Consider the following 26,709-nt stretch of genomic DNA (forward strand, 5'->3'; position numbering starts at 1 on the left):
AATCAAGTAACTTTTTTACCAGGAAAGGAAGGGTTTTGATGCACAAAGCTGTATTATATTGTCTCTTATAACAAAAATATTTTATATACAAGTATATATTTAAACCCATGAACATGCAGATCCTGTTGTAAATGATGCAGATTTTGACTCTTACACCGTTGACATATCGCATTGCGCCGCAACAGCTAGAAGCTGTCTACACTGGACGCGACAAAGCGTCCGTTGCAAATCCATTTGTCCTTCCTATGAGAAGCATCACAAGTGCTTGATGTACGTCAGAAATAGAACGAGGCATCGGTTTACTATCGGGTCGCACCTCACCACATCCAATGTAGAAAACATCACTGATTATAATGGGTTCTATTGTCTTTGGTTGTGTCGCATCGCGCTGCTTTAGTTGGTTTAAACTGGTCTCCCAGCTTGGTTTAGCTGATCAACCATTTGAAAAGTGCCCAAAACCTTTCTAAAATCAACCAAAAGACCATCCTGACTGGCATTGAAGACCAGAAAACCAGCTTAGACTGGTTTTTAGCTTTTTTTTTCTATCCCAACAAGCCCTGCAGAGCAACACTGGCAAAACATTTGGATGTGCATTTGGGGATAAACTATCAGTTTTGCACATATACTTTTGCATACAGATGTGTCTTGGTACCTGAGGAGCGGTCGCCGCAGATGGCACAGATGTGTTTGGTGAGGGAGAGGGGGGTGCACGAGGGCTGGGCTGGCACCTTCATCACACCGTTGATGCCCAGGGGCGGCTTGATATCTTCTGAGCTGCTGACAGAGTTCATGGGCGAGTTCAGCTGCAAAATATACGCAAACAAACAACACATATCATTTAAACACGTCAACATATCATCTCTAAAGGCCTGGGTGAAAGCGAGCTTGAGTTCCACAAGGCCCTGACTTTTCTGTCAATTACTTCAGAACGGGGCCAGACTCGACCTGATGGGTCAGCGTTGAGATTTCAGATTGATTTTGTGCCGCAAGACAGAGGTTCTCTCATCTCATTTCTCTCTCTCTCTTCCTTTCTCACAATGTAAGTACAAGAAATGGATGCTGAGTGTGTCCCCAGCCTCATTTTTTCATATCCAGCACCAGCAGTGCACATGTTCTATGCTAGAATAGCAGCAATAAAATATTTAGCGGGACAGTGGAATAAAGACGTGGTTCTGTTTCTCTCTCTTTCTCTCCAAGCTAAAATGTGTCTGGCGGGCCTCATCCAGACATTTATTTTCTCTCGCATGCGTATTTTGAATGAAAAGCACAGAGAAACTCAAAATTACTTTGGAGATGACAGCTAAAAAAAACAACTAAATTCATCACAAATGTGAGCCAATGTTTTTGTGCACATTTTATTCAGTCATTCTAAGGTAATGACACAACAACTGAGCAAGAAGCAATCACAATAACAGATACATCCTGTTCATTTCACTCTACACATGTTCATTTTCAATTACACACTTTAATTATATCAGTCACACATGGGTTTTGAGTAAATGAATGTTGCCGACGGGTAGACACTGCCTAAGGATCCAACAGGCTGTTCTAAAAAAAAGAAAAGAAAACCCTGACAGATGCTATCTTGGCTATTATAAGAAGCGATAAGAAGCGTAGTCTCTCTGCATTGGTAACTGATGTCCGCATGAATTTTAATTTCTTTTGCCATTTCATTTATAATATAGTAGATGTTTAGCCAGGGACAGATTTTTGAGAGGCTCTTAAAAGCATGACAGACTTAGTAAAGACCTTGGGACTGTGCGCGCTCTTGGCCACGAGACAGAAACACTCATGTGAGAGCCTCCATAGTCTTGTTCTCATGCTTTAGCCAGAACACTGCTAGCAGTCAAACTAGTGAGAGAGGCCTGATAAAGACCCCATTTAGACCAAAAGGAGCATCGTCACTTCCCACTTCACACCAAGGCTGTGTGTTGATGTGAGTATGTGAGACATGCAGACTTGCTAGACTTACATATAGCTAGAGGACACTGGACACAGACAGACCACTCTAGCCCTATTGAATTGCCACCACAATGTCATTTCCATCACTTTTAAAAAGATATATTGTGTTAAACAGCATTCTGTGATGTCAACATTTCTTTAATTAAATGGCAGACTCCTTTGTCTTTCTAAGGTTTATTTCCCAGCTAGAATTTTGTGGATCACAATTAAATATTTTATACACTTAATTTTACACAAACGACAACAAAATATCCTGTCCAAGTGATATTTATTTTTCTTTGTTTTCTTTGTTTTAAAATCAAGTTTTTAACTGACAGTTTTCTCCTAAACTCATACTTCATTATTACATATTATATACTCAACATTATATACTATTATATATTATATACTCAAACTCATTATTACACTGATAACCACAACATGCCTTGAATACAGAGACTGCTGCTAATACTGAATGCTGAAACGAACAGACCAATTGCACAAAAAAGAGAAACCAAACAAACAAAAACACTCAAAGATCGAATCTTTGTCAAAAACATGATTAACACTTCTGAAAACTGCTCCTCTTTCATTCTGTATGATTCATTCCATCAGTCAAAAAACTAACAGGCAAAACGCTGTGGACAAAAGCCCCTGTATTTTCACTCTGCTTGATTTATGCTGTCAGAAATGTTCATTGTCCTTGAAAAACACTGAAGGCACTCAAGGCTGTAGGGGCCGTAACAGTGCAGTCCATTCTCATGGAGAGAGGTGTTAATCATGAGCGAGCAAAGAAAGGATGGGCGGCAGTAAATTACACATGCCATCCTTAATTTGAAGGTTGTCAGTTTAAGAGAAATAAATGCCTTTTGTTATTGAATTTTTGTCTGTCTCCAATGAAAACCTTAAAAATGTTCTAACAACATTCAAATACTCATAGGGAGAATTCACTAAGAATGAACTGAGCCTGCTGATAGAGCCATTTATTTTCACACACTAGCTGCATTTCCATTACCCTTCAAATTGCGCAAAGTGAAATTGCGAATTGAAAATACGTCCAATGGAAACATGTAAATTTAGCAAAAACTCACATATATCGCAAAAATCTTTTTACGCTCGCAATTAGGTGGTTTTTCAGGCAATTCGAAAAAGGAATATTTCGCAAAACTACAATGGAAAATTACAGCATTTACAGGTCACCTGGCAAGTCGATCATTCTTTAAAGGCAGCGAGGTATGTTTTGACAGAAGACGAAACGTATTAAACTTATAAAAGACAAATGAATTACTGGATTCTAAACAACAAAGAAATGCCACAATTGATCAAGACCTTGAAGCAGATAGAAGGGAGAAACACCCAGAAACACCATTTTTGGAATGACTTATCGCAAGAGGAAAAAAATATGTTTTACTCGCATAACATCGGTTAATGGAAATGCCGTCATTTCGCAATAATTTTTTACCACCTTGTTGGTCTCTGCCTGTTTACCATGATCAAGAAAAGTTGAATACAAATGTCTTTTAAAATAAAATAATCTAAAATAACATGAAATAAAGGATAAAATAACACAAAGTAAATAAATAATAATAAGAAAATATTAGTGCAATGTAGAGCATGGTGCTAGCTACGTCAAGGTCATGGGTTCAATTCCCAGGGAATGCATAAACTGATCAAATGTACACCTTGGATGCAATGTAAGTTGCTTTGGATGAAAGTGTTTGCCAAATGCACAAACATGAAATTTCAAAATCAGCGTGTAGTTTTCATAAAAAAAGAGGAATGCGAAAAAATGCTGTAAAGATTGACCATGACACGATGCAGGTTTAGGTTGAAATACTGTATGCAAAAGTGACGCAACTGAATTAATTCATCCGTCAGTCTCTCACACTTGACCTATGCACACATTGTGTATTAGTTCACAAACAAAAGCAGCTGTTAAAATGAGCCTCCGTCTCCACTTCATACCTCAGTTTCTCTGTTTTGCTGGACCTCTGTAGTTCGTCTCTATCAGATGCAGAGCTGTACTATCAGAGGACTCGTATCACAGTATGGCTATTTTCAACATGCAACTCAATCTGCCCAAACTCCCTCTCAATGCTGTATTTGTGTGTAGGGTTATATGTGTATGTGTGTGTGTTACAGAAGGATTAAAGGGTCTCAGTTTTGTGACTGTAAATAGAATAATCCTCCCTCCCATACATGATCACGCACTCTTCTTTGAGGGGTAGGGTGTCAGACAAGTGCCCCGAGTAAAAACAGCATGATCAGCCAGCCGTGCTGTGACACTTAAGCTGTACGGAGAGGAGGGGGCATTCCAAAAGTTCAGACACAACATGTACAAAGTACATGCGCACACACACACACACACACACACACACACACACACACACACACACACACACACACACACACACACTGGGCACACTGTAGACAAGTGGCTTTAAGTAGGTCATTTACATTTATGTCTTTGGCAGATGCTTTGATCCAAAGTGACTTGCATTGCATTCAAGGTATAGCCCACATTTGATTTACTATTTAAAGATACGGTCCAAAAATTAAAACTTATGTAATTATATACTCAATCTCATTCCAAACCTGTTATATTAATCAGAGCTCTGAACCGGTTTAAGGAACGAAAACAACAACATTTTAAAAGGAGCATGAACAAAAACAAAATCAAGTTTAAAGGAGTGGTTCACTTTAAAATGAAAATGACCCCATTACTCACCATCCTAAGTGTATATGGCTTTCTTCTTTCAGACGAATACAATCAGATTTTTTTTAATTTTTTTTTTATATATTGTTATAGCAAAACTGCTAATTTGCAACACTTGTCCATAGGAGGCTACACATTTCACAAAACACAACACAATACAATATACAAAACATAATGCAAAACAGTACACAGTACAATATTTAAGAAGGTAAACAATACACATCATCAATATACATTTCATACAGCATTACCATGTGTGCAGCTTTGACTTGACTTCAGCCATTGTTTCAGACCTCTGTTAAAGCTGATCATGTCTGTCTGCAGTTTTAAGTCAGTGGGCAGAGAGTTCCATAGTCTCGATCCATTAAAAGAGAAACTGGACTGACCAAAAGATTTAGTAAATCTTAGAAGAACACAGTCCCCACTGACTGAGGCTCTGGTGGAGGGTCTAAGTGAGCCCTGACACCTAATAATGAGAGCAGAAAACAGCGGCGACACATGGCTGTTCAAACATTTAAAAAACAATTTCAGAGTACTAAAAGGTATAAAGTATTAGAAAGTAAAAAGATTATGTCTATGAATGATGTCACAGTGATGCGATCTCATAGGTTTTCTGTCAAATACCTTGACTGCCTGCTTGTACACTGAAACAGCCGGCTTGAGTGTGGACGGGGAGGTTTGTGACCAGGATGTGACGCAGTAAGACAGATGTGAGAAAATCATTGCATGCATGTATAACAGGGCGGCCTGATGAGACAGATCCCTCCTGATAAAACGTAAACAATTCAAGTTGGATTTTACCTTTTTACAAACATTTTTGACTTTAATTTAAGGTTGTTGTCAAGAATAATTCCAAGATATTTGGTCTCTTTTACTTCTTGAATAATTTCATTGTTTATGCTTACTTCAAAGGTGCTGTCAGAAGGTCTTGTTTTAATTGAGAAACAGACAGCAACGGTTTTCTTCACGTTTAAGGTTAGATGAGATGACTCGAACCATTTAGAGATGTCTACTAGGGCAAGTGTCAACTGCTGCGCTGCCAGAGCTGGGGTTTTAGCAGATAGATGGATGACTGTATCATCTGCATACAGCTGGCAGTTGGCACCTTGGCAGCTATCAGGGAAGTCACTGATGTACATTGTGAACAACAATGGCCCCAGTACTGATCCTTGAGGAACCCCCATGTTGTTAGGGCAAAGAGCTGACATCACCCCATTAACCTTAACGCACTGTTGCCTTCCCTCCAAATATGATTGTAACCATGCTAGAGAACTAGGTGACATTTTGAAGAGCTGGAGTTTGTTAATTAGCACACTGTGATCCACAGTATCAAAGGCCTTTTTTAGGTCTAGAAATACAGCACCAACTACTTGCCCTTTGTCTAGAGGCCCTTTGATCTTCTCTAGCAAGTAACATTTAGCTGTTTCGGTGCTGTATTTGCGCCTGAAACCAAACTGTTGAGGATGCAGCAGCTGGTTTGACTCAAGATGTTCAATGAGTTGTTCTGCAATTACCTTCTCCAGGATTTTAGACACAACAGGTAGAATTGCAATAGGCCTGTAATTGTTGGGTGTGTCCTTTTCCCCTGACTTGTGGATTGGTGTTATTACAGCGGGCTTCCAGCACTGTGGGAATGTACTTGACCAAATTGAGAGATTAACTAAATATGTAATTGGTTGTAGCAGACTGTCCTGATGTTTTTTAATCAAGATCATACTTAAGTTATGGATGTCTTTTGCCGCGGAGTTGTTCATATTTGTAATTATCTTTTTAACTTTATCAGAAGAGACCTCCTGGATTTTAAAAAGGCCTGCGTTAACTAGGTTAACATCTTCAACACATGTCACCTTGTTTTTAAATTTGTTTGCTAGTTCATGCACAGAGTCTATAAAAAAATTATTAAAAACATTTGCCATTGACTCATTGTTATTAACAAGAGTGCCATCCACTTTGATGGAATCTATCATAATGTGCTTTTTCTTTGCAGGGTTGGTTAAGTAGTTTATGTGTTGCCACAATTTAGAACTACTACCGTTAGCCTCTTCTATCTTTTTAGTAAAATAGTCGGTTTTGGCTTTACGCAGATTGCTTATGACTTGATTTCTAAGTGTGGTATAAATTAGATGATCTGTGCCGTTTCTAGATTTCAGAAACTTTTTACGTGCAGTATCACGTTTTTTCATAATGTGCCAAATATTGCCATTAAACCATGGGAGGGAATGTTTTTTTGGTTTACTTGTCCATGTTTTAGTAAACTTTTTTATCGTATTACTCAGTGTAGTGACAAAGATATTAGCACTTTGGTTCACATTGGACTCTTTCGTAACATTATCCCAGTTTATTTGGTTCAGTTCTTCTTCAAAAGTTATTTTGTTTTGCTTTTGGAATTCCTATTTTCTGTATTTTTGTTTCTTGGTTATAATAAGTCAATCGTTTTTTACCCAATTTCCTAACAATTAAGGTCATATTATGATCCAAGAGCCCAGTAATGAGGTTATAGGTTTTTTTTATTCTTTCAGGCCTATTTGTAAGAATCAGATCAATCAGCGTTTTAGTACTTCTAGTGACTCTGGTAGGTTTGTCTATGAGCTGTTTATAGTTAAATGTATCTACTAGAACTTTTAATTTCATTTTACTACTTTTTTCCAGCCAGTTTATATTGAAGTCGCCCAATATTATGCTTTCAGAGCAATCCATATTTGAAAGAAAACTCTTGAATTCATTGTAAAAGTTCACACTGTGTGAGGGTGGATTGTAAAGAACACATAAGTTAAATTTCATGGTTGTAGACAGAGTAATTCGTAGTGCAAAGCCCTCCAATTTCACATTAATTGCAACCTCTTCACATTGAAATTGATCTCTGATGTATATTAACACCCCCCCGCCCCTTCCTTGTTCCCGATCTCTTCTAAAGCACTTGTTGCCTAGTATATTAATTAGATTTGTTGAAGTACATTGATTTAGCCAGCTTTCAGAAATGCAAAAGAAGTCCAAATTCGAGTCAATTAATAGGTTATGTATTTGGTCTATTTTTGGTAAAATACTTCTAACGTTGAGGTGTCCACCTAGTATTCTTTGGGTTTCGTTTGCGGATTCCATTTGACTTGCGCATGATTTACAGTCTGGAAAAACTTGAGCTGCCTCCGCTGCACTGTTGCGCAAATTGACGTTTTGACCCTTGCGGAACACAGTCTTTGTGTACTTTCTGCATCTGTCATAGCAGCATAGCAGGATGTTTGATTCTCGAGAATATTATCACTGGATGGGTAAAAACTCACCGGCGTAGCGAGACAAACGGTGTCCAATGTTCCCCGCAGCTCCGTTGCACCAGGAGACATTAGGTGGTATGGGCCGACACACGTTTCTTCGCTCGAAGTTTGGACAACTAGCTGCCGCCTCACCGCGGAGGCAGGAGCCCCAGCTGTTTCAGCAAACCCGCAGATGGACTTGCTAGGCTTCACCCAGCTGGATCTTGTGACAGCGACAGGCGAAACCCGTTCACTCGCTATAGCGGCCTCTGGTGTGCACGATGAACTCCGGTGAGAGAGCGCTCCACGGCAATCCTGGAATGCGTCCTCGTCCAAGTAACCAATTGACAGGGGCATCCCGCGCGGTGGAGAGGGCAGTGTGGCGCAGCCGCTAAACTCGCCACTACTCCTTGATGGATCCGTCCAACAAGTGACCACATCCACGTCGATCACTGGTCCCGCCGCGCTCGCCGGAGAAATAGAAGAATCGAGGTGAGTGTTTAGCTCAAACGTGTGGCGTAGAGTAAAAGTGCGTACCTGTAAGTTTCCTGCGGTGCTCTTGCTGTGGTTTGATGCGATGATATGGGGGCTATCTGATGTTGGACCAGTTGTCGGACCGGGGCATTAGTGGATGTCCCCAGACAGCAGAAGGCAGATGGTAATTATTAGCGCGATGCTCTGCTGCGGTTTTAGTACCGATTTGGTGTGCTTTCTTACTTTGCTGTACAAATGTGGATGAATGAAAGTAGCAGCCAGGACGTATCTTCCAAGTCCAAAATGTTTGGTGGCTTTGATTGTTACAGTGTCCACTGATGTAGGCTTTCAATTCAGCGTAATCAATAAATGTCCCGGCTCTTCCAAGCTTAGCTATAATGGCAGTGGATTGAAACCAACAGATTTAAGCTAAAAAAGGTGCATCCATCCATCATAAACTCCAAACGGCTCCTGTGGGTTAATAAAGGCCTTCACAAGCGATGAATTTGTGTAAGAAAAATATTCATATTTAAAACTTATACATATTTAAAGTAAAATAACTAGCTTCCGGCCAAATGACCATACGGGTCTGACTTAAGTGTAAAGCACAACTTATGCAAGTAATGCGTCGTACTGCTGATATTTACGCTACGCCATGAGGCGCAAGTAGACTGCGTATGGCTGCTTGGCTAGAATTTTACTTTGTGACGTATTAAATATTTATATTTTTCTAACACAAACTCATCGCTTTGCTTCAGAAGGCCTTTATTAACCCACAGGAGCCGTTTGGAGTTTGTTTATGACGGATCGATGCACTTTTTTGAGCTTCAACCTGTTGGTTGCAATCTACTGCCATTATAAAGCTTGGAAGAGCCAGGAGGGTGAGTAAATCATGGGCTAATTTTCATTTTAAAGTGATCTACTCCTTTAATAGTTCTGAACAGAAACGCTTATTTGAAATTACATTAACTGGTTAATAATGTTATTGTATCGTTCTGTTGAATATTTTAATTTAGCAGTCAACCAATCATGAATTGGTGCATTGTGCATTTTTACGTAGAAAAACAGCATAGAAGCATGCAAGATTGCTGTGTGAATGGCCTCTTAACTTTTATACATTTAGATCCAACATGATGTTATAATCCAGCACTGACTAACTGAGTGTTTTTTTTTGTTTTGTTTGTTTCTTAGTGGAAAGCACAAGTTTCGAACCTATGGACTACAGGTTCAGTCGGGAGCTTTAGACTTGGTTCAAAACTCTTGTCCTTGGAAAAAACACATGAATCTGATTTCAATTTCAGGATACAGACATGAACAATGCTTAAGGAGACATATTATCCCACGAATGGATACATTATATGCGATAGGTACAAATGATGACCTGGGCAAGGCAAAGTCAACGCACATCACACAAAGAGAGCAAGAGCATAAATCTGGAACCTTAGAGGAGCTTAGCTGTTCTTACCAAGCCGAAAAACAGACTTCCCTCCAAAGGACACTTCAAAGGGTAACCCAAATCCTGCAGCAGCACCCTTTAACTCACGCTCTCTTCTCACAAGCAAGCAAGCAACTTCATAGAGCAGCGATCTGGAGTGCACTCGACTGGGGTGGACTTCCCAAAAAAAAAAAAAAAAAAAATTATAATAATTTTTTTCTTTTTTATTATTTGATTCCACTCCAAGTTTATTTGACTATAATACATCAAGGTGTATAGGTTTCAAAGCCATGCATTGCAGTGATTTTACCACAGTGAAATGAAAAAAAGGCCACTATTTTTCAATTGCTAATTACATTCATTCGTAATAACCATTAACACAATCACTCCACTTTGGCATATACACATCTCATGTGCACATTGAAGCAATACATAGGATGTCATAATTATGAATAGGGTCGCACGATTTCGCAATTTCCATGTAATCGCACTTAAATTGAGATAGTTTATCGCGATTTTGAAACCGCAAAGGCAGTGATTATTTTGTAATGCGCAGCTTGTCATTGATGTACGGCTCTGTAAACGCTGCTCCATCTGAAAGCACTGTGAGTTTGAATCACTTATAACGTGCATATGAAAAAGCAACACGCGTCAAACAGCTTTCCAAACACGAGAAGCATTTAATAACCTCTTTTCCAACAAAAGACAACATTCAATAACATGCTTTTACTCCAAACTCACTTCATGACAACAGGTGAGCATCCCTCTGTGAGATGTGACTTCTTACACAGAATTAGGCAGTTGTGTGTTTATTGGTCATGTTTAATCAAAGCATAGCATAGCATAGCATATCAAGTGATAGGGATTTCCTGGAATGATGGGCATTATCTACTTCTGTAGCGATCAATTGTGCAGCCCTAATTATGAATGACTGCCATACAAATAATTGTGATCAATAATTACATTTTTTGTTAAGTCAATAGAAGTTTAAGAACCAGAGTATTTATTCTTCAAAATAAAATTAATTTCCATTAAGACTTTGAAAACTTTTACCTAAATAATAAATATAGCCGCAATCAGCGAGAATCGGGGTCCAAGCACCGATGGCACATGTGGATGATTAGCAATCCAATTAAAATGTATCTTATGTTGTGCTTTTTTACAACAAAATCCTTCTTGAATCCTCATTGATAGTAAGAGTTTCATGAAACGCATTACAGCAACACACACTTGTATCGAAAAGGGCAATTAACTTTTCACAGGAAATCATTCCCTCTTACTGTTAGATAGATTAAAAGAGAAGTAAAAAAACCCTCTGTAAAAATGTTTACTGTCGCAAGATATGTGATCATAATATATGTGTGGATTAATATTGAACATTTAAATTTAGATGAATCACGTGTCATAGGATGTCCGGACAAGGAAGACGACGACAAAGAAAATTAGTACAAAAAAGAAAATCAGTGCTTAGACGCCTAATAATAATAATAATAATAATAATAATTATTATTATTTCAAATACTTAATTATTCTCCTGTTATCAAAAAGCACTTGACATTATGCGCTTTTTCCATCTCATCCAATTTCTTAATCTCAACCAAACATAGGTCTGTATAATAATAATAATAATAATAATAATAATAATAATAATAATAATAATAATAATACCTTTTTATAACAACTTTACAAATGAAAATTGAAATCATAGCCAGGATTGTCCACCGAGAGGCTACGTCACCCCGTCGTCACAACAGACTCCGACTCCAATCCATGCTTGGCTGGGATGTGTACATCAGCACATGGAAAAGCTCGGCTGATAACGCTGGCCTTATCCTTATCTCTAACCACTGCAGGGCAGCGGGGGCGACCTCCTTTGTCAGATAATCCACTCAACATCTGACCTCCGATCTTTCACACTCCGATCTTTTTACTCACCGTGAGTGTGACCTCATAGAGGCTGCTGTCAGTAGCGGTGTGGGAGACACATTTGGAGCCGTCCCTGTGGATTCTGCTGTCAGCGGCAGTAAGTTAGTTCTGTTTCGTATCAACCCTAAAGGCGAGTGTCTGTGTCATTTGGGTTCTTGCAGTAAAACGCTTCTCAACAGGGTGTTCAACTCTCAAACATGCATCACTCAGCCAGATCTAAAGGCAGTTTTGGAAGTCTGACAGCCAGAGCCCATTAGAGCCATATCATAATGCAAACACAATCTTTTTCTATATTTGTATTTCTGGCTTACTTAATCCTTAATCCTTAATGCAATATAAGTTATATATTGTATTGTACTATTACTATTTCATTACATATATAATATTATTGCAATTGCATGCATTATTGTTAGAGAAACACTGTTTTTCAGCCAAATGTTAAATACATTATTTAAAAGATTTAAAAGTTAAATAATTTAAAAATTGTAATCATTAAATGTAACAACATTTACTAAAGTTCATGCTTAAAACAAGAAAAAACAAGGTATGAAAGAAAAATGGCAATTCAAGATTAATTCTCTGAACACAATTCTTAATATCTTACATATCTTTTTTTTTTTTTACTGGACAAGACAGAAATACTAAGGCTGAATCCGAAATCTCTCCCTTAAACCCTCATTCATTATTCCCTACGTTAGTCCTCTAATACTATTCACTTGAAGGAGTGATTGAAAACTAGTGAGCGAATTCGGACAGCCGTTGAGCGTACATCAGTTGTACACTCGTTACTGCAGTGCAATGTGGGATTGTATAAGTGCACTCAATAACGTCCATTATGGTTTCAGACACCACTACAAATGGATGTCCCTTCAAATAGCACCCTATTTAAGGGTATAGGGGGCGATTTCAGATTCAGCCAAAGAAAACGTTTTTTTTGCAGTGCAGATGAATACAAATGTAAAAAATATATTTTGTGGATTGACTGACTACATATGTTTCTGATTATTTTTGTGAGAATGTTGAAAATGATTATCACATTGTAGCTGGTCTATTAATAATCCAAAAATATGTGAAAGTTAGTTTACATTCTTTATACCTACCTATGCATCATTCCCATTCAACCAGGCAGTGACGCCTTTGCAGACAGTGTCTTTTAGGATTGATTTTGTTTTGTGTTTACACAGGGGCATGTACACGCATGCATGCACATGCAAAATGCATACATGAATTCTCCAAAAATCTGTGTGTATGGATAAAGATTGATTTCATATCTGGCTCAGAAAGCCATTCCATCCAGTCAAAGCCAAGTATGCCTCATCATTCTCTTCAGGCCAAATGTAAATGATCTGCACACCAATTAAGACGACACCAGTGACCAACCAGTATCCTGCAGCCTCGTGCAACTCCAGTCCCGTGTCAAGTCAATAAAAGAAAAGCAGGTCTTCAACCCACTTCTCCGTTCTGTCTGGCTCCTGCATGATGTCTGTGCTTTGGACTGTGCTGGGCCAAGACAGATTATAACTGCAGAGCAGTTTCCTCAGAAGAAATGCTGTATAGTGGAATAATTGCATGGAGGCGAAACAGCTGTCAGCATCCAGAGCTAATCTCCAAGTGTGGATAATCATCACTGGAGCGCTGTGTTTGCAACAATTGCCATGTGCCCGCATTGTTAAACCAATAACGAAACATGCAGATTTGTAAATGCTGATTCTTAAAAAACAACTGAACACTCTAAAACTTCACACAAAAAAACCAAGCCAGATAAAAAAATGTGTTAAAAAAAAAAATCTAAAGATTCAGTCTGTACGTGGTGATTACTAGGGGTGCAATGGTTCTCAAAAAAAAAAAAAATAATCGAACCGGACCGTTCTCCACCCACGGTTCAGCAGACACTCGCACCGTGGTTCATCTTAAATCTGACGACACATCTGTAATATGGTTTGTTGAAAATAATGCGTAAAACAGACAGACAGTGTTTGGCTAATGTATGCTTTTGTTGACGGATACATATTCTGGCTTCCCATTACATTACAACAGTGATGATCAAAAAACATGGACAAAACGGTTACTCTTTGTAATCTTTGTTCAATGGGAGTGCCATTCGCTCTAATATCATCAGTCATTTACGCCGTCATCACCCGGGTGTTGATAGCACGCGAGCGCAGGTGAGATCTGAACAGCAAAACATTCAAGTCCAAGAAGACGCAAAAGGGAACTCGCGCGCACGCTGTGAGAAGATTTGTGTTCGCTCACCCGAAGCCACACCTCAGACAGTGCGCAAATATTGAGTTCTCTTTCAAGTCTTGAGCTTGAACGGACAAATTCACACAAAAATTATGTCAACATGCCCATCTTGGCGAGTATCCTAGCAAACATAGTAGGCTATGTCTTAAGGTGAACGTAAACCGTCGAGAAAGACAACGCATGTTTACAGTGTATTGGATCAGTGCATTATGTCAAAGTAACAGCAGCCTAATATTTTGTTTTCTGTCTGTGTTTTTAATGTTAATCAAGCAAAAAAAGACGAGGAAATAACTCACTGCTTTTGAATGAATAGCTTTTTGTAACTTTAATAGGGATTAATCTTTCATTTATAGTCTATTATGCAATGATATTTAACATGTGATTACTTTATTCAATTTCTGTATCTGAAATCTAATATTAGATCTACCTGAAAAACCTGAAAAGCACTGTTTATTTTATTTGTATCTTTGCTCTATTGTATTCATTTGTGCCGTTGCTTGTAATTAGATTATTTGTTCTTATTTTCTTTATTTTTATTTGACAGTACTTTTTTTCCTAAACATAGCACATACCGAATCGTGACCCTAAAACTGTGACACAAACCGAACCGTGAGTAATTTGAACTGCTACACCCCTAGTGATAACCACAGTGCAAAAAGACAAGTGCAAAAAAACAAGCAAACAAAACGCAAAGTAAAGGCACTGTCCTTGAGCTTGCCAGATAATGCCTCAACTAATTTCAAGGTTTTACTTGAGAAAAAAACCATGAAATCTGAGAAATTTATCATCAGCTTTGTGTTCGAGGGCTATTGTGTACAAGTATCATGGTTGCAAGAAGGAATTAGCAGGCAAAATATGCAGGTCCCATCACATGGACTCTTTACAGTGTCTGAGGACACAGTCACAGGTGGAGAGAGAATACTTTTTTTTGGTAAAGTAAAAGTAAATGTGCATTGTGTATCTCTCCACACTGAGCAAACAATTCTTTTGTGTGCCAACATCAAAATCCTCTTTTCTGCCTCTTTTGAAAATCCCCTGCAAGCTGAGCCTCCTTGAGAACATTTTAAACAACTGTTAATAAAAGCACTCTCTTCTCCAATCACACACTCTCAGTGCGTTGTTACCCTTAAAGGGTTAGTTCACCCAAAAAGGAAAATTCTTTCAATAAATTACCCATTAACCTTCTTGTCGTTCATCTTAGGAACACAAATTAAGATCTTTTTGATGAAAACAGAGATTTCTGTCCCTTCATTGACAGCTACGCAACTGAAACTTTGATGCTTCAAAAAGTTCATAAAGAGATTGTAAAACTAATCCATATGAATCGAGGGGTTTAGTTTAGAAATTTTGTACAGATTAACAGATTGAATTTAGTCTTTTATTCACATAAACATTCAGCAACTCACATCAGTTATGGTAAACGGAAGCTCAAGCATGTTTGATTGATGTGCGAGAACCAATGAGGTTCATTCTCGTGTTATGCAGCACGTTTGAGCTTCAGCGAGAACCAATGAGGTTCATTCTCGTGTTACGCAGCACGTTTGAGCTTCAGCGAGAACCAATGAGGTTCATTCTTGTGTTACGCGGCACGTTTGAGCTTCAGCAAGAACCAATGAGGTTCATTCTTGTGTTACGCAGCACGTTTGAGCTTCAGCGAGAACCAATGAGGTTCATTCTCGTGTTACGCGGCACGTTTGAGCTTCAGCGAGAACCAATGAGGTTCATTCTCGTGTTACGCAGCACGTTTGAGCTTCAGCGAGAACCAATGAGGTTCATTCTCGTGTTACACAGCACGTTTGAGCTTCAGCGAGAACCAATGAGGTTCATTCTTGTGTTACGCAGCACGTTTTAGCTTCAGCGAGAACCAATGAGGTTCATTCTCGTGTTACACAGCACGTTTGAGCTTCAGCGAGAACCAATGAGGTTCATTCTTGTGTTACGCGGCACGTTTGAGCTTCAGCAAGAACCAATGAGGTTCATTCTCGTGTTACGCGGCACGTTTGAGCTTCAGCGAGAACCAATGAGGTTCATTCTCGTGTTACGCAGCACGTTTGAGCTTCAGCGAGAACCAATGAGGTTCATTCTCGTGTTACGCAGCACGTTTGAGCTTCAGCGAGAACCAATGAGGTTCATTCTCGTGTTACGCGGCACGTTTGAGCTTCAGCAAGAACCAATGAGGTTCATTCTCGTGTTACGCGGCACGTTTGAGCTTCAGCGAGAACCAATGAGGTTCATTCTTGTGTTACGCGGCACGTTTGAGCTTCAGCAAGAACCAATGAGGTTCATTCTCGTGTTACGCGGCACGTTTGAGCTTCAGCGAGAACCAATGAGGTTCATTCTCGTGTTACGCAGCACGTTTGAGCTTCAGCGAGAACCAATGAGGTTCATTCTCGTGTTACACAGCACGTTTGAGCTTCAGCGAGAACCAATGAGGTTCATTCTTGTGTTACGCAGCACGTTTTAGCTTCAGCGAGAACCAATGAGGTTCATTCTCGTGTTACGCAGCACGTTTGAGCTTCAGCGAGAACCAATGAGGTTCATTCTCGTGTTACGCGGCACGTTTGAGCTTCAGCAAGAACCAATGAGGTTCATTCTTGTGTTACGCAGCACGTTTGAGCTTCAGCGAGAACCAATGAGGTTCATTCTCGTGTTACGCGGCACGTTTGAGCTTCAGCAAGAACCAATGAGGTTCATTCTTGTGTTACGCAGCACGTTTGAGCTTCAGCGAGAACCAATGAGGTTCATTCTCGTGTTACGCAGCACGTTTGAGCTTCAGCGAGAACCAATGAGGTTCATTCTCGTGTTACGCAGCACGTTTGAGCTTCAGCGAAAACCAATGAGGTTCATTCTCGTGTTACGCAGCACGTTTGAGCTTCAGCGAGAACCAATGAGGTTCATTCTCGTGTTACGCAGCACGTTTGAGCTTCAGCGAGAACCAATGAGGTTCATTCTCGTGTTACGCAGCACGTTTGAGCTTCAGCGAGAACCAATGAGGTTCATTCTCGTGTTACGCAGCACGTTTGAGCTTCAGCGAGAACCAATGAGGTTCATTCTCGTGTTACGCAGCACGTTTGAGCTTCAGCGAGAACCAATGAGGTTCATTCTCGTGTTACGCAGCACGTTTGAGCTTCAGAGAAAACCAATGAGGTTCATTCTCGTGTTACGCAGCACGTTTGAGCCCCAGCAAGAACCAATGAGGTTCATTCTTGTGTTACGCAGCACGTTTGAGCTTCAGAGAGAACCAATGAGGTTCATTCTCGTGTAACGAAGCACGTTTGAAATTTCATCAAAAACATCCTCATATGTGTTCCGAAGATGAACAAGTCTTACGGGTTTGGAACGACATGAGAGTGAGTAATTAATGACAGAGTTTTCATTTTTGGGTAAACAATCCCTTTAAGAGCAGTTCACTTCTGCTTTTCTCAATAGAAGTCTATAATTTAAAAAGTACGTGTCATAGTGCATCCAGGTTTGGGTGAAAAGTTTCAAGGGAGCTGCCGTGTCCTCCTCTCTGTCTCTTTTAGCTAGTGTGCACTTTGGCGCACAAAGCCTATTAACAACAGTCGCCAAGAAAAGAGTTTCTGCTGCTAATGTGATGTTTGTTTCATATTGCATAAATATATCAGTTTGGGTCTAAACTTTGCTTGACCTTTCTTTAATAGGGGCTAATTGTTTTAGAGACTGAGCTGTACTGTAAACGCACTTCATTGCCAAACAAACCGGTCGGTCAGACCAGAGACAGCACAATGCATGATGGTTAATATGCTCTCTGTCGGAATGGAAGTTTCAATTTTCATTTAAAAAAGGTCCATGTTTGTTACAAATTAAATTACATTGAATAAAAAGACACTGGTAATATCTAGAGATCAGAATACATTATTATTATTTTTTTAATAGAAATAAAAATAAGACAGGTAATATAGATTTCAGAATATCAGAGACTTGACACTTTTGAATAAAATAAAGAAAAAACAAGACACTGGTAATATCTAGATATCATAATAAATAAAGAAAAACTAAGCACTAAATAAAAAAATAAAATAAAAAACCTGGTTATATCTAAATTATGATAATATAATTAACCTGAACAGTGAGGAAAGACTGGGATTTTCCTACTGGCACTGAACAGGTTTACAGACAAAGTATGGAAGTAGATAAAACCAAAACTTGAAACATGATCAGTCTCTTTGATAATTCTGTTCTCTCTTTACCCTCTTCCCACAAACCTTGGGATCTGAATGTGAAATAACAAGAGAGGCATATTTTCCTCATTAGAGGCCCTGTGAAAGTATCTCAGTCAAGGCCAGAGTGTGTATTCTATCCTGCTCCCTTCACAGGCTTCAGAGAGCAGAGCAAATACTCGCTTGAAGAGGTGCTCGACTTTTCAGAATTAAAGGGTAAATTCTTCTCCATACGGTCTGCAAGTTAACTACTGGCTGCAAATTCACATAATCAGGCCTTACATTAATATTTCACATAAAATATAAGTTAAGCTCTACTAGAAGATTTTTATGGCATGCTTTTGATAAACACAGAAATCATTCATACTCGTACCTCCATTTTCAAATAATTGTTGTAAAAAAAACTACTAGTAAACAAAGTAAACAGACAATGCATTGACAGAAATGTACTTATAATTAAAATGTAAAAGTATATAAGCAAGGTTTTATTTATATAGTACGATGCTAGACAATCTAGGATAGGTGCACTGTCAATATTTTATTTTTATTTTTACTTATTGCAGCCCAAATTGTCCAATAATCCAGCATGTCTGTCCAGCTGATGTGAGAGAACGAGCACAGGGTTATGACCTCCAGCACAGATTGACAGGCGGCACCACAGGGGTCATGGGATCAAGTACTTTCTGCTATTTAATGAATCACAGGACGACAGTGAAGGCAAGATGACAGCTCTTTCTCTCCAGACCACAACCAAACTCGCCACAGCGGCCACATCACCAAACAAAAAATATGTTAGAAGTCTACACCAAGTCTGATATGACTAAACACAGACATCAAATAAATAAAATTCACTTTTTTTGCAACAATATTTCTTAATTTATTCCAAAGCCAGATTTTTTCCATTCTCTGCATGGTCAGAGTCAAAAAAATAAAAATAAAAAATCCTTTCACTTTCAACCGTTTATTTTCCAATTCCAGCTATTTTTTTGTGTGTAAATATTTGTATGACCATAAGATTCAACAACTGAGACATAAGCTGAACAAATCTGGCATACATTTGATGAACAGAAATGGAATAATGAGTCCCTGAACAAAGGGGGTTCATATCAAAAGTAGCAGTCAGTGTGTGGTGTTTCCACCAGCTGCTTTAAGTACAACAGTGCATCTCCTGCTCAAGTCACTTGCAAATTCGTAAACGCGTCTGGGGGACACATGGTTACATGTAGTTTGGCACTGAAAGGATGATCAGCTGTCATCCTTCCTGTCTCCCTGTTGCACTGTCTTAGGCGTCTTACATTACAGACATTGCAGTTTATTGCTCTGTTCACATCTGCAGTCCTCATGCCTCCTGCAGCAGGACTATGGCATGCTCACACAGGTGATCAGGGACCCTAAGCATCTTTCTTAAAATATTTCACCAAAACCGTATATGTACTTAAATATATATATATTCAACAACTGAGACATAAGTTGAACAAATCTGACATACATTTGATGAACAAAAATGGAATAATGAGTCCCTGAACAAAGGGAGTTCATATCAAAAGTAGCAGTCAGTGTGTGGTGTTTGGGGGGCGATGTAAAATTCATCCTTTGCAGTAAAATTCATCATTAGCGTCAATTCAGCCTTTGCAGTAAAATTCATCATTAGCGTCAATTCAGCCTTTGCAGGGAGTTTGATTGACATGCGATCTGAGTCTGACCAATCAAAATCCACTATTTTTGTCTGACAAAGCAGTCAGGAGAGTTGGTAGATTAACGTCGGTGGATTTGAACTTGGCTTTAACTGAGGCAATCTGTCATGACACATTAAAGAGCCACAAAACGGTAGGCCTATTTATTGTTTAATTTTCTTTGACTGACCAAATTTGAAAGTTGAGACTGTGTTTCATATTAAATAATATTACCTGCTCATTTTTCACTGCTTGAGAACATGGGTTGAATCTGAAAGTTTAAAAATAAAACTAATTCAAAATCAAAATATGAATATGAATAAAACTAAATAAAAAAAATGTAAATAACACTCCAGGTCTCCGCACCAACCGTGTGACCGGCCATCCGGTAAAAAAATAAAATAAAAATACATTAAAGAAATTATTCCCTTTCATTAATAAAATCTGACTACTCGCAGCAGTCTCGCATGCGCTTAGAGCTCGTGTGAATTGCACGTATAAAATGAAGTTAACGAACAACCTCGATCCATCAGGAAACGCCACATAGGTCGCTGAATTTCACTGCGCTTCATGAAGAGTTTTTCTTTTGCGTGAAGAAGCCGTTCGCCGGAGATGTGTTAAAAGATAGCGGAGTGCATTCATGATTATTAGGCTACCGGTTATAATAATCATCCTGGCGCTGGGTCTGAGTGAGTAATTCTTACCTTTGTTCTTTGATTAACATTAAATGACACTTTAAGACCAGCCGCTGCTGACAGAGACGCGATCTGACACACGTCCCATTTTCTCACAAATCTCTATGTTCTTTTAAGACTTTATTTAAATCATTTAAGACTGCTCTTATGAGGACACTCGACAAAACGAACATTTTGGCATAATTTGTGTGTTTGTTCAAGCCCGAAAGAGAACTCGATAGTGACGCGCGTCTTTTCTGTGGGTCGTGTGTGTAATAGGCAGGACTTACAACGCGGCCTCTTTAGTCTTGTCGCGCTTGAATGGTTTAAAAGCATTCACATTAATAAGAGCGTGATCATACAATGCTAGTCAACAGATGACATAAAAAAAACGGATACTGCGTAATTGCGTTAAATATCTTTAACGCTTTACTTTAAACCGCGAGTGGGCAAGTGATGAAACCAGTGTTGCGACTGAACACCGTGTAACACCGGTAACACCGACTATCGTAGCAAGCCTAATACACACGTATATATATAAAATGTAGCCCCATAAATATCTTTAGTGGAGTTAGCTTCTTTTTATTAGGCGATTGTAGCCTAGTATAGCTAACTACTTTTCAAGACTACTTTGACTATACTTTAATTGCTTTAAAATAATAGCAGTTTGAACAGCTTGAAAATAGTTTCCTCAACACTGACAATGACCTTCCAGTAACAACTTCCAGTCTTTCAATACAGTACACACTGAACCGTAATAAGCCATTTAGGCAGGATCGAGAGCTAGCAAATGTTCAGGGATTCTTCTTGGAGAGACAAAGCGGCATATCCCCTTTCATTGTTGCTGGAAGTGTAAACCGAACCACGTTCTGCCTAATGTGTCCCAGCTGCTGGGAGACGGCAGGGTCCATGCTGTGCCGAGGCTGGTGGGATTGAGGCTGACAGCGTTTGTGCCTGTGTGTGCAAGAGTGAGTCACCACAGCTATCGCTATGGGTTGTCTCTGTCAAAACCAACCTCCACAAGTGAAGGCAATCCGAACATTAAAAAAAAATTTTTTTGAGAACAATCCATGAAAGCCACAATCCAACTCAAACAAATGTGTATTGTAAATGTTTTCCAGCTCCATGTGATGGTGGATGCTGTTATGATTTAAAACTGTACACACACTAAACACAGACACATGAATCCAGACAAAACAAAAACCTATTGTTTTACACTCAGTAGGTGCCATAACAAAGGCAGTACAACACTTGAAATCCTGAGGTGCCGGTAAATTACAACATATATTATACATATAAATAAAAATATAAGAGATTAAGAGCATTTAAGCATTTAAATGCCACAGGAAAAAATTTTAATAAATGAAAGAATAAAAAAAGTAATAACTACAGAAACGTATATATGAATGATTGATTTAATATAATAATAAATAATAGGCTTTTAATAATATATATATATATATATATATATATATATATTTTTTTTTTTACATTCTTTATGGCCATTAAAATTCTTGCAGGTAAAATAAATAAGTCTTACCAGGTGGTGGGTAACTAAGGACTGCATGTAAAAATGAGAGTCATTGTCAGACCCACAATTCTCTATTGTCATAAAGTGCAAGTGGTTCCACTTGTTGGTGTTAAACCATCTTTGGACAAAATAACGACTGATCTTGACGCATGCTATCTGTGTGTTGGGGAATTGTGTGCAGTGTGTTGCTGGGAAGTTTATGCCAGTGGGGTGCCTGTTCAGGATCCTCGGAGGTTAAATACAGAGGGACTGAGTCGCAACCCCCTTCCACCCGGCTGGGCCTGAAAACAGCCAGTCAGCCGAGTGCTAAACATAAGTGACAAATACCGTCTGACTCAAATCACCTTCCATCAGACCCCATGACTGCCTCCCACCCAGAGAGCGTCTGAACGCTGTGTAAAGATAAAACTGGTTTCTCAAGAAACATCTAACAACTGTAAGTCAATGCAATAACCAAATCTGCTCTCAAAGATTCAACAGTATTGTCCAGAGAATTGAAGCTCCAGATAAAGATGTGATTGATCATGAATGACTCATTGAAAATGTTCTAAGATGGAAACTAATGTATTAAAATATATATTTGGTGTTTGGCTTACTGGATGGACTCTGCCAACTGTTGCTACCAAATAACAGCAAGATTAAAGACACCATGAATCGTTCAAAAATGTTTTCCGTCCTGTGTCAATGCATTCTCTATTGAACTAAAATATTTTGGTGGGACATATCTATTAATAACATTTCTTATCGTTTTAGGTTGATTTTAATCCAAAAATATACTAATAATTTATATAATTACATAGCCTATATATCGTTGAATTAAAAGTAATTTTTCAAACTTAAAAAAAAAAAAAAAAATTGTAATGGCATAAGTACAAACTAACATTAACTAGATTAATAAATGCTGTAAAAGTATCGTTCATTGCTATTTTTACATTAACTATAGCATTAACTAATGTTATAGTATTGAACCTTTGAGTGAATTTCACCAATGTTTAGAAATACACTAGCATTTAGACCTCCAAAGTCACAAAACTCCAGTATATTGATTTTATGGGGTCTTAAACAGGACTGTGCGAGGTATGAATCTGATATGTAGCTCAGACTTTAAAAAAAAAAAAAAAATTCAGAAATGGGAACACTATTTTACAGTGTCTGTTATACAACCTACATGCACTTACTACAGAAATAACTGTAATTCATGCATAACTACAAACAACTAACCCTGAACACACCCTAAATATTATCTAGCAATTACATGTTGTTAATTAATTAATATTACTCAGCACTTATTTGTATAATTACACTGTAACAAGGACACCTTAATATAAAATGTGACCTTAGAAAAGATCAATCCTGTTTCTGCGGAAAGAACAAAATCCACTTCAACTTCCTCCAACCTAACAACACTATAATTTAAAATGAGCTAAAAGCCTGGTGAAAAACCACAGTACAGTTATCAATGAGAAAACGGACGGCACTCTACAAACGTGTGTGAATTTGAGAACCATTTTACTCATGTGGATCAGGCTTTCAAAGAAAACTAGGACACTGCCAGCTTTGATGTCTTAATTGTGAGCCTCTTTTTAAATGACAAAGAGATGTGCAGGCCTATTTATGGAACAAAAGACAGATTGAGCGAAAGTACTGGAAAGAGAGAGAGCGAGAGAGAACAGTCGAGTTAAACTGAACGATTTGCAACAATGTTTAATTATGAAACATAAATACGACTTCTGAATGCAAGCACTTCTTTAAACACAGCTCTGAAGGAGGGACTCGGACTGTGGCCCTACCTGTGGGCTGACGCTGTGGCCGTAACCCATCCCTGGTGACCCCATGGAATGTGGCCCCATGGGCGAGCTGATGACAGAGAAGGGAGAGCCCAGGCCGTTCATGGGCGAGCTGAGAGTGCTGATGGGGGAATGCAGGGACCCCGAGTGGCCTAAAGAAGTCGGGCTGAGCAGTGACGGATGCATCCCCCGGTGGGACGTGGGTGAGCTGAGAGGAGAGGACGTCACATGTCCTGAGGAGTCTGTGGGGAGAATAGTAGAAGGAAGTGATTAGAACATTTACTGCAAAAAAAAAAGAAAAAAGTTGATTTCCTCTTTCCAAATATTACGGCGTGAGACAGGAAGATACAAGCCCAAAAGAGAGAGACAGACAAAGAGACCTTTTCACCCACTAGCTAAACCTTACACTGCATGATTATTCTGAGAAAGTAACAAAAGACAGGCAGTCACATGGGTGCACTGCACTTCTTAATCATCTAGCGCAGAGGTCACCAATTAGCAGATTGTGAATCATTTACCATAAATTAATACAATTAGAAGCATTCTTCCTCCATACGGAGAAACTGAGCTTCTAAACAGCATACAAAGCAGGTTTCATGTAAAAGGAGATGCTAGTTATGATAATAATAATAATGCATTTTTCTTTCTTTAAAAAAAAAAGGTTTTCTTTGCCACGGACTGTGGCAAGTAAACTGTAGTTGCTCACTTGTGGTTTTTAAAACAACTTTATATTCTGCAAAGTTGATTCAGAGTAATTTACATTCTGAAAATCACTATATAAATAGTAATAATAAAATTGTTTAGCAATTTTATACAATTATTTGTATCTATTTTTAGCCATTTTGCTTTTAGTTGCTCACTGGTGGTTTGTAAAACAACATTATATTCAATGCAAAGCTGATTTGGAGCAATTTGAAAATAACTTACTATAAAAATACATTTGTATTTAACTTTTTACAGTGGACAAATCTGCAGAGAGATGACTATTTAGGATTTAATATTTCTATATATCTACTAAGGTTACTTAAAGGCTTCTAAAGATTTTTGTCTTAGCAACAGAAAAATCAATTTTAAATTAAAATACATTAATTATAAAAAAAATGTAATGTCCAGTTATGAATGATGCCTTAAAATGATGCCCCTGTGGGCTGCTCACTAGTTTCTAAAATAGAGAAGCTGACTCCTGAAACTGTTTAGATTATTTTGTTACTTTTGAATTTTCAGATCTTTGCAAATTCTTGAAACAAGTACCTCTAATGTAGCGTGTGTTTTTATGGGCTTTGAGAACGCTTCAGAAAACATAGAGAGAGAAAGAGAACGGGAGCGAGATACAAGGTCAAGGGCCCTAAGGATGCCAACTGATTAGGTAGCAGACTCATTTTCTGCTTCCTTACTCTTCCTCCCTTCTCGCACTATCCTCCGCTCTCTCGTTCTCCTTGAACTTGCCCGTCATGCTGTCAGCTGTCATGAAGAGATGATGGGGGGACATCTGTCAGTCTTGCCTGGGTGACAAGGCCATATTTCCTGTGTCCATGAATGCTTACTTTCCCTCTCTCTAACCTTGTCTTGTTCTCCTTGTACTTCGCTCACTTTCATTTACCTCACACTTATTTTACGCACCTCTTTTCTTCCTCCCCCCATCTCTCTCAGTTTTCCTGAACCTGCAGGCTTTATCTACATGAATCTTTCTGTATTTCATTACAGTTATTTTTCCCCCAAAAGGTTGGAGCTAAAAAGTACAGTGGTACCTAAAATGTAAAAATCAAGCGCGGCGTCAGTTCTGGCAGGTCACGTTAGTCAAGCTCGCGTCAGCTGACTCTCAGCTGATCCACGTCTACCTATAGGAATACGACGCCCATCACTGTATTCATATATAAGCTCCTTCAGTATTATCAGCAGCTATCGCGTTTCTCAGGAGCTGATTACCCTCCTCCATCCCCAGCTCCTCCTCTCGTCAGTCAGGAATTCGCATTCTGATTCCCCTTGAATCAGACCAAATTCTCGAATTATGTTGTACATTAATTCAATATTTTAATGATATCTGCAATACATTCATGTTGGTTCTGTTCGGTTTACCCTAAAGCTAGATTTATACTCGACGCGTCCGCACGAGCGCGAAGGTGCTTTTTTGTAACAGCGCGCGCGGCTCTGCATTCAAAGATGAACGACTTCCAGCCGAATCTGGCCGAGCTCGAACTTTTCACCACACCGGCACCCAGTTTGCACTTCTAAATTAGTTAAATATTTAGTACAAAATTACTAAAATAAACATTGTCACGTGTGTATAGCTTTCTTCTTCTCACCGCTGATTCCTGATGGTTTAGAGGACAATTACTCGAGTCGCCCCCTGTCGTTTCAAAGAATAGTACAATGGCGAGTGCGTCAAGTATAAACGCCTCGTCCGTTTGGGGAGGGGCACACGCAGTCTGCGGAGCCAGGCGAAAGTATAAACAGGGGGGGGTTATTGCTGCTCTCCCTGCTCTTATCCATGCTAGGCTGCATGGATGCGCAGGGAGTTCTTGCCCAGAACAGAACCATACCGCCAATCCAAACTGTATGCTAATTGTCAATCGTATCTGACGATAGTGGCCCTGACAAAATGGTATAATAGCCTCATCATTCAACATTTTGCAAATTGTGTATGTATGTATGTATGTATGTATGTATATATATATACACACACACACACACACATTATCCACAAATTCTAGTATAACTTTTTCAAATCTAAGCACAAAACAAAGACAGACAAAAAAAAAACCTTCAAATGTTTTATGTACTTCATGACTTAATACTGTTACGCAAGTGCCGAGACTCATAACAGGCCAGTTTCATAAGGGGGCTGCACAGAATATGGATGATGTATTACTCAATTAAGT

At 38.9% G+C, this 26,709-nt stretch overlaps 1 protein-coding gene across 2 annotated transcripts in view; it reads right to left on the minus strand.

Annotated features, from left to right (window-relative positions):
• rxraa (retinoid X receptor, alpha a) overlaps positions 1-26,709 on the minus strand; it is a 124,165-nt gene that overhangs the window by 20,600 nt on the left and 76,856 nt on the right. For both annotated transcript variants that reach the window (XM_084386513.1, XM_084386512.1), the window contains exons 3-4: positions 23,834-24,072; positions 653-803 (exon numbers count right to left, since the gene is read on the minus strand). In XM_084386513.1, the coding sequence (XP_084242639.1) occupies positions 653-803; positions 23,834-24,072 (390 nt within the window). The remainder of the gene's footprint in view (positions 1-652; positions 804-23,833; positions 24,073-26,709) is intronic.

This window comes from Rutilus rutilus (genome assembly GCF_951802725.1).
Source record: "Rutilus rutilus genome assembly, chromosome: 18".
Lineage (NCBI taxonomy): Eukaryota > Metazoa > Chordata > Actinopteri > Cypriniformes > Leuciscidae > Rutilus > Rutilus rutilus.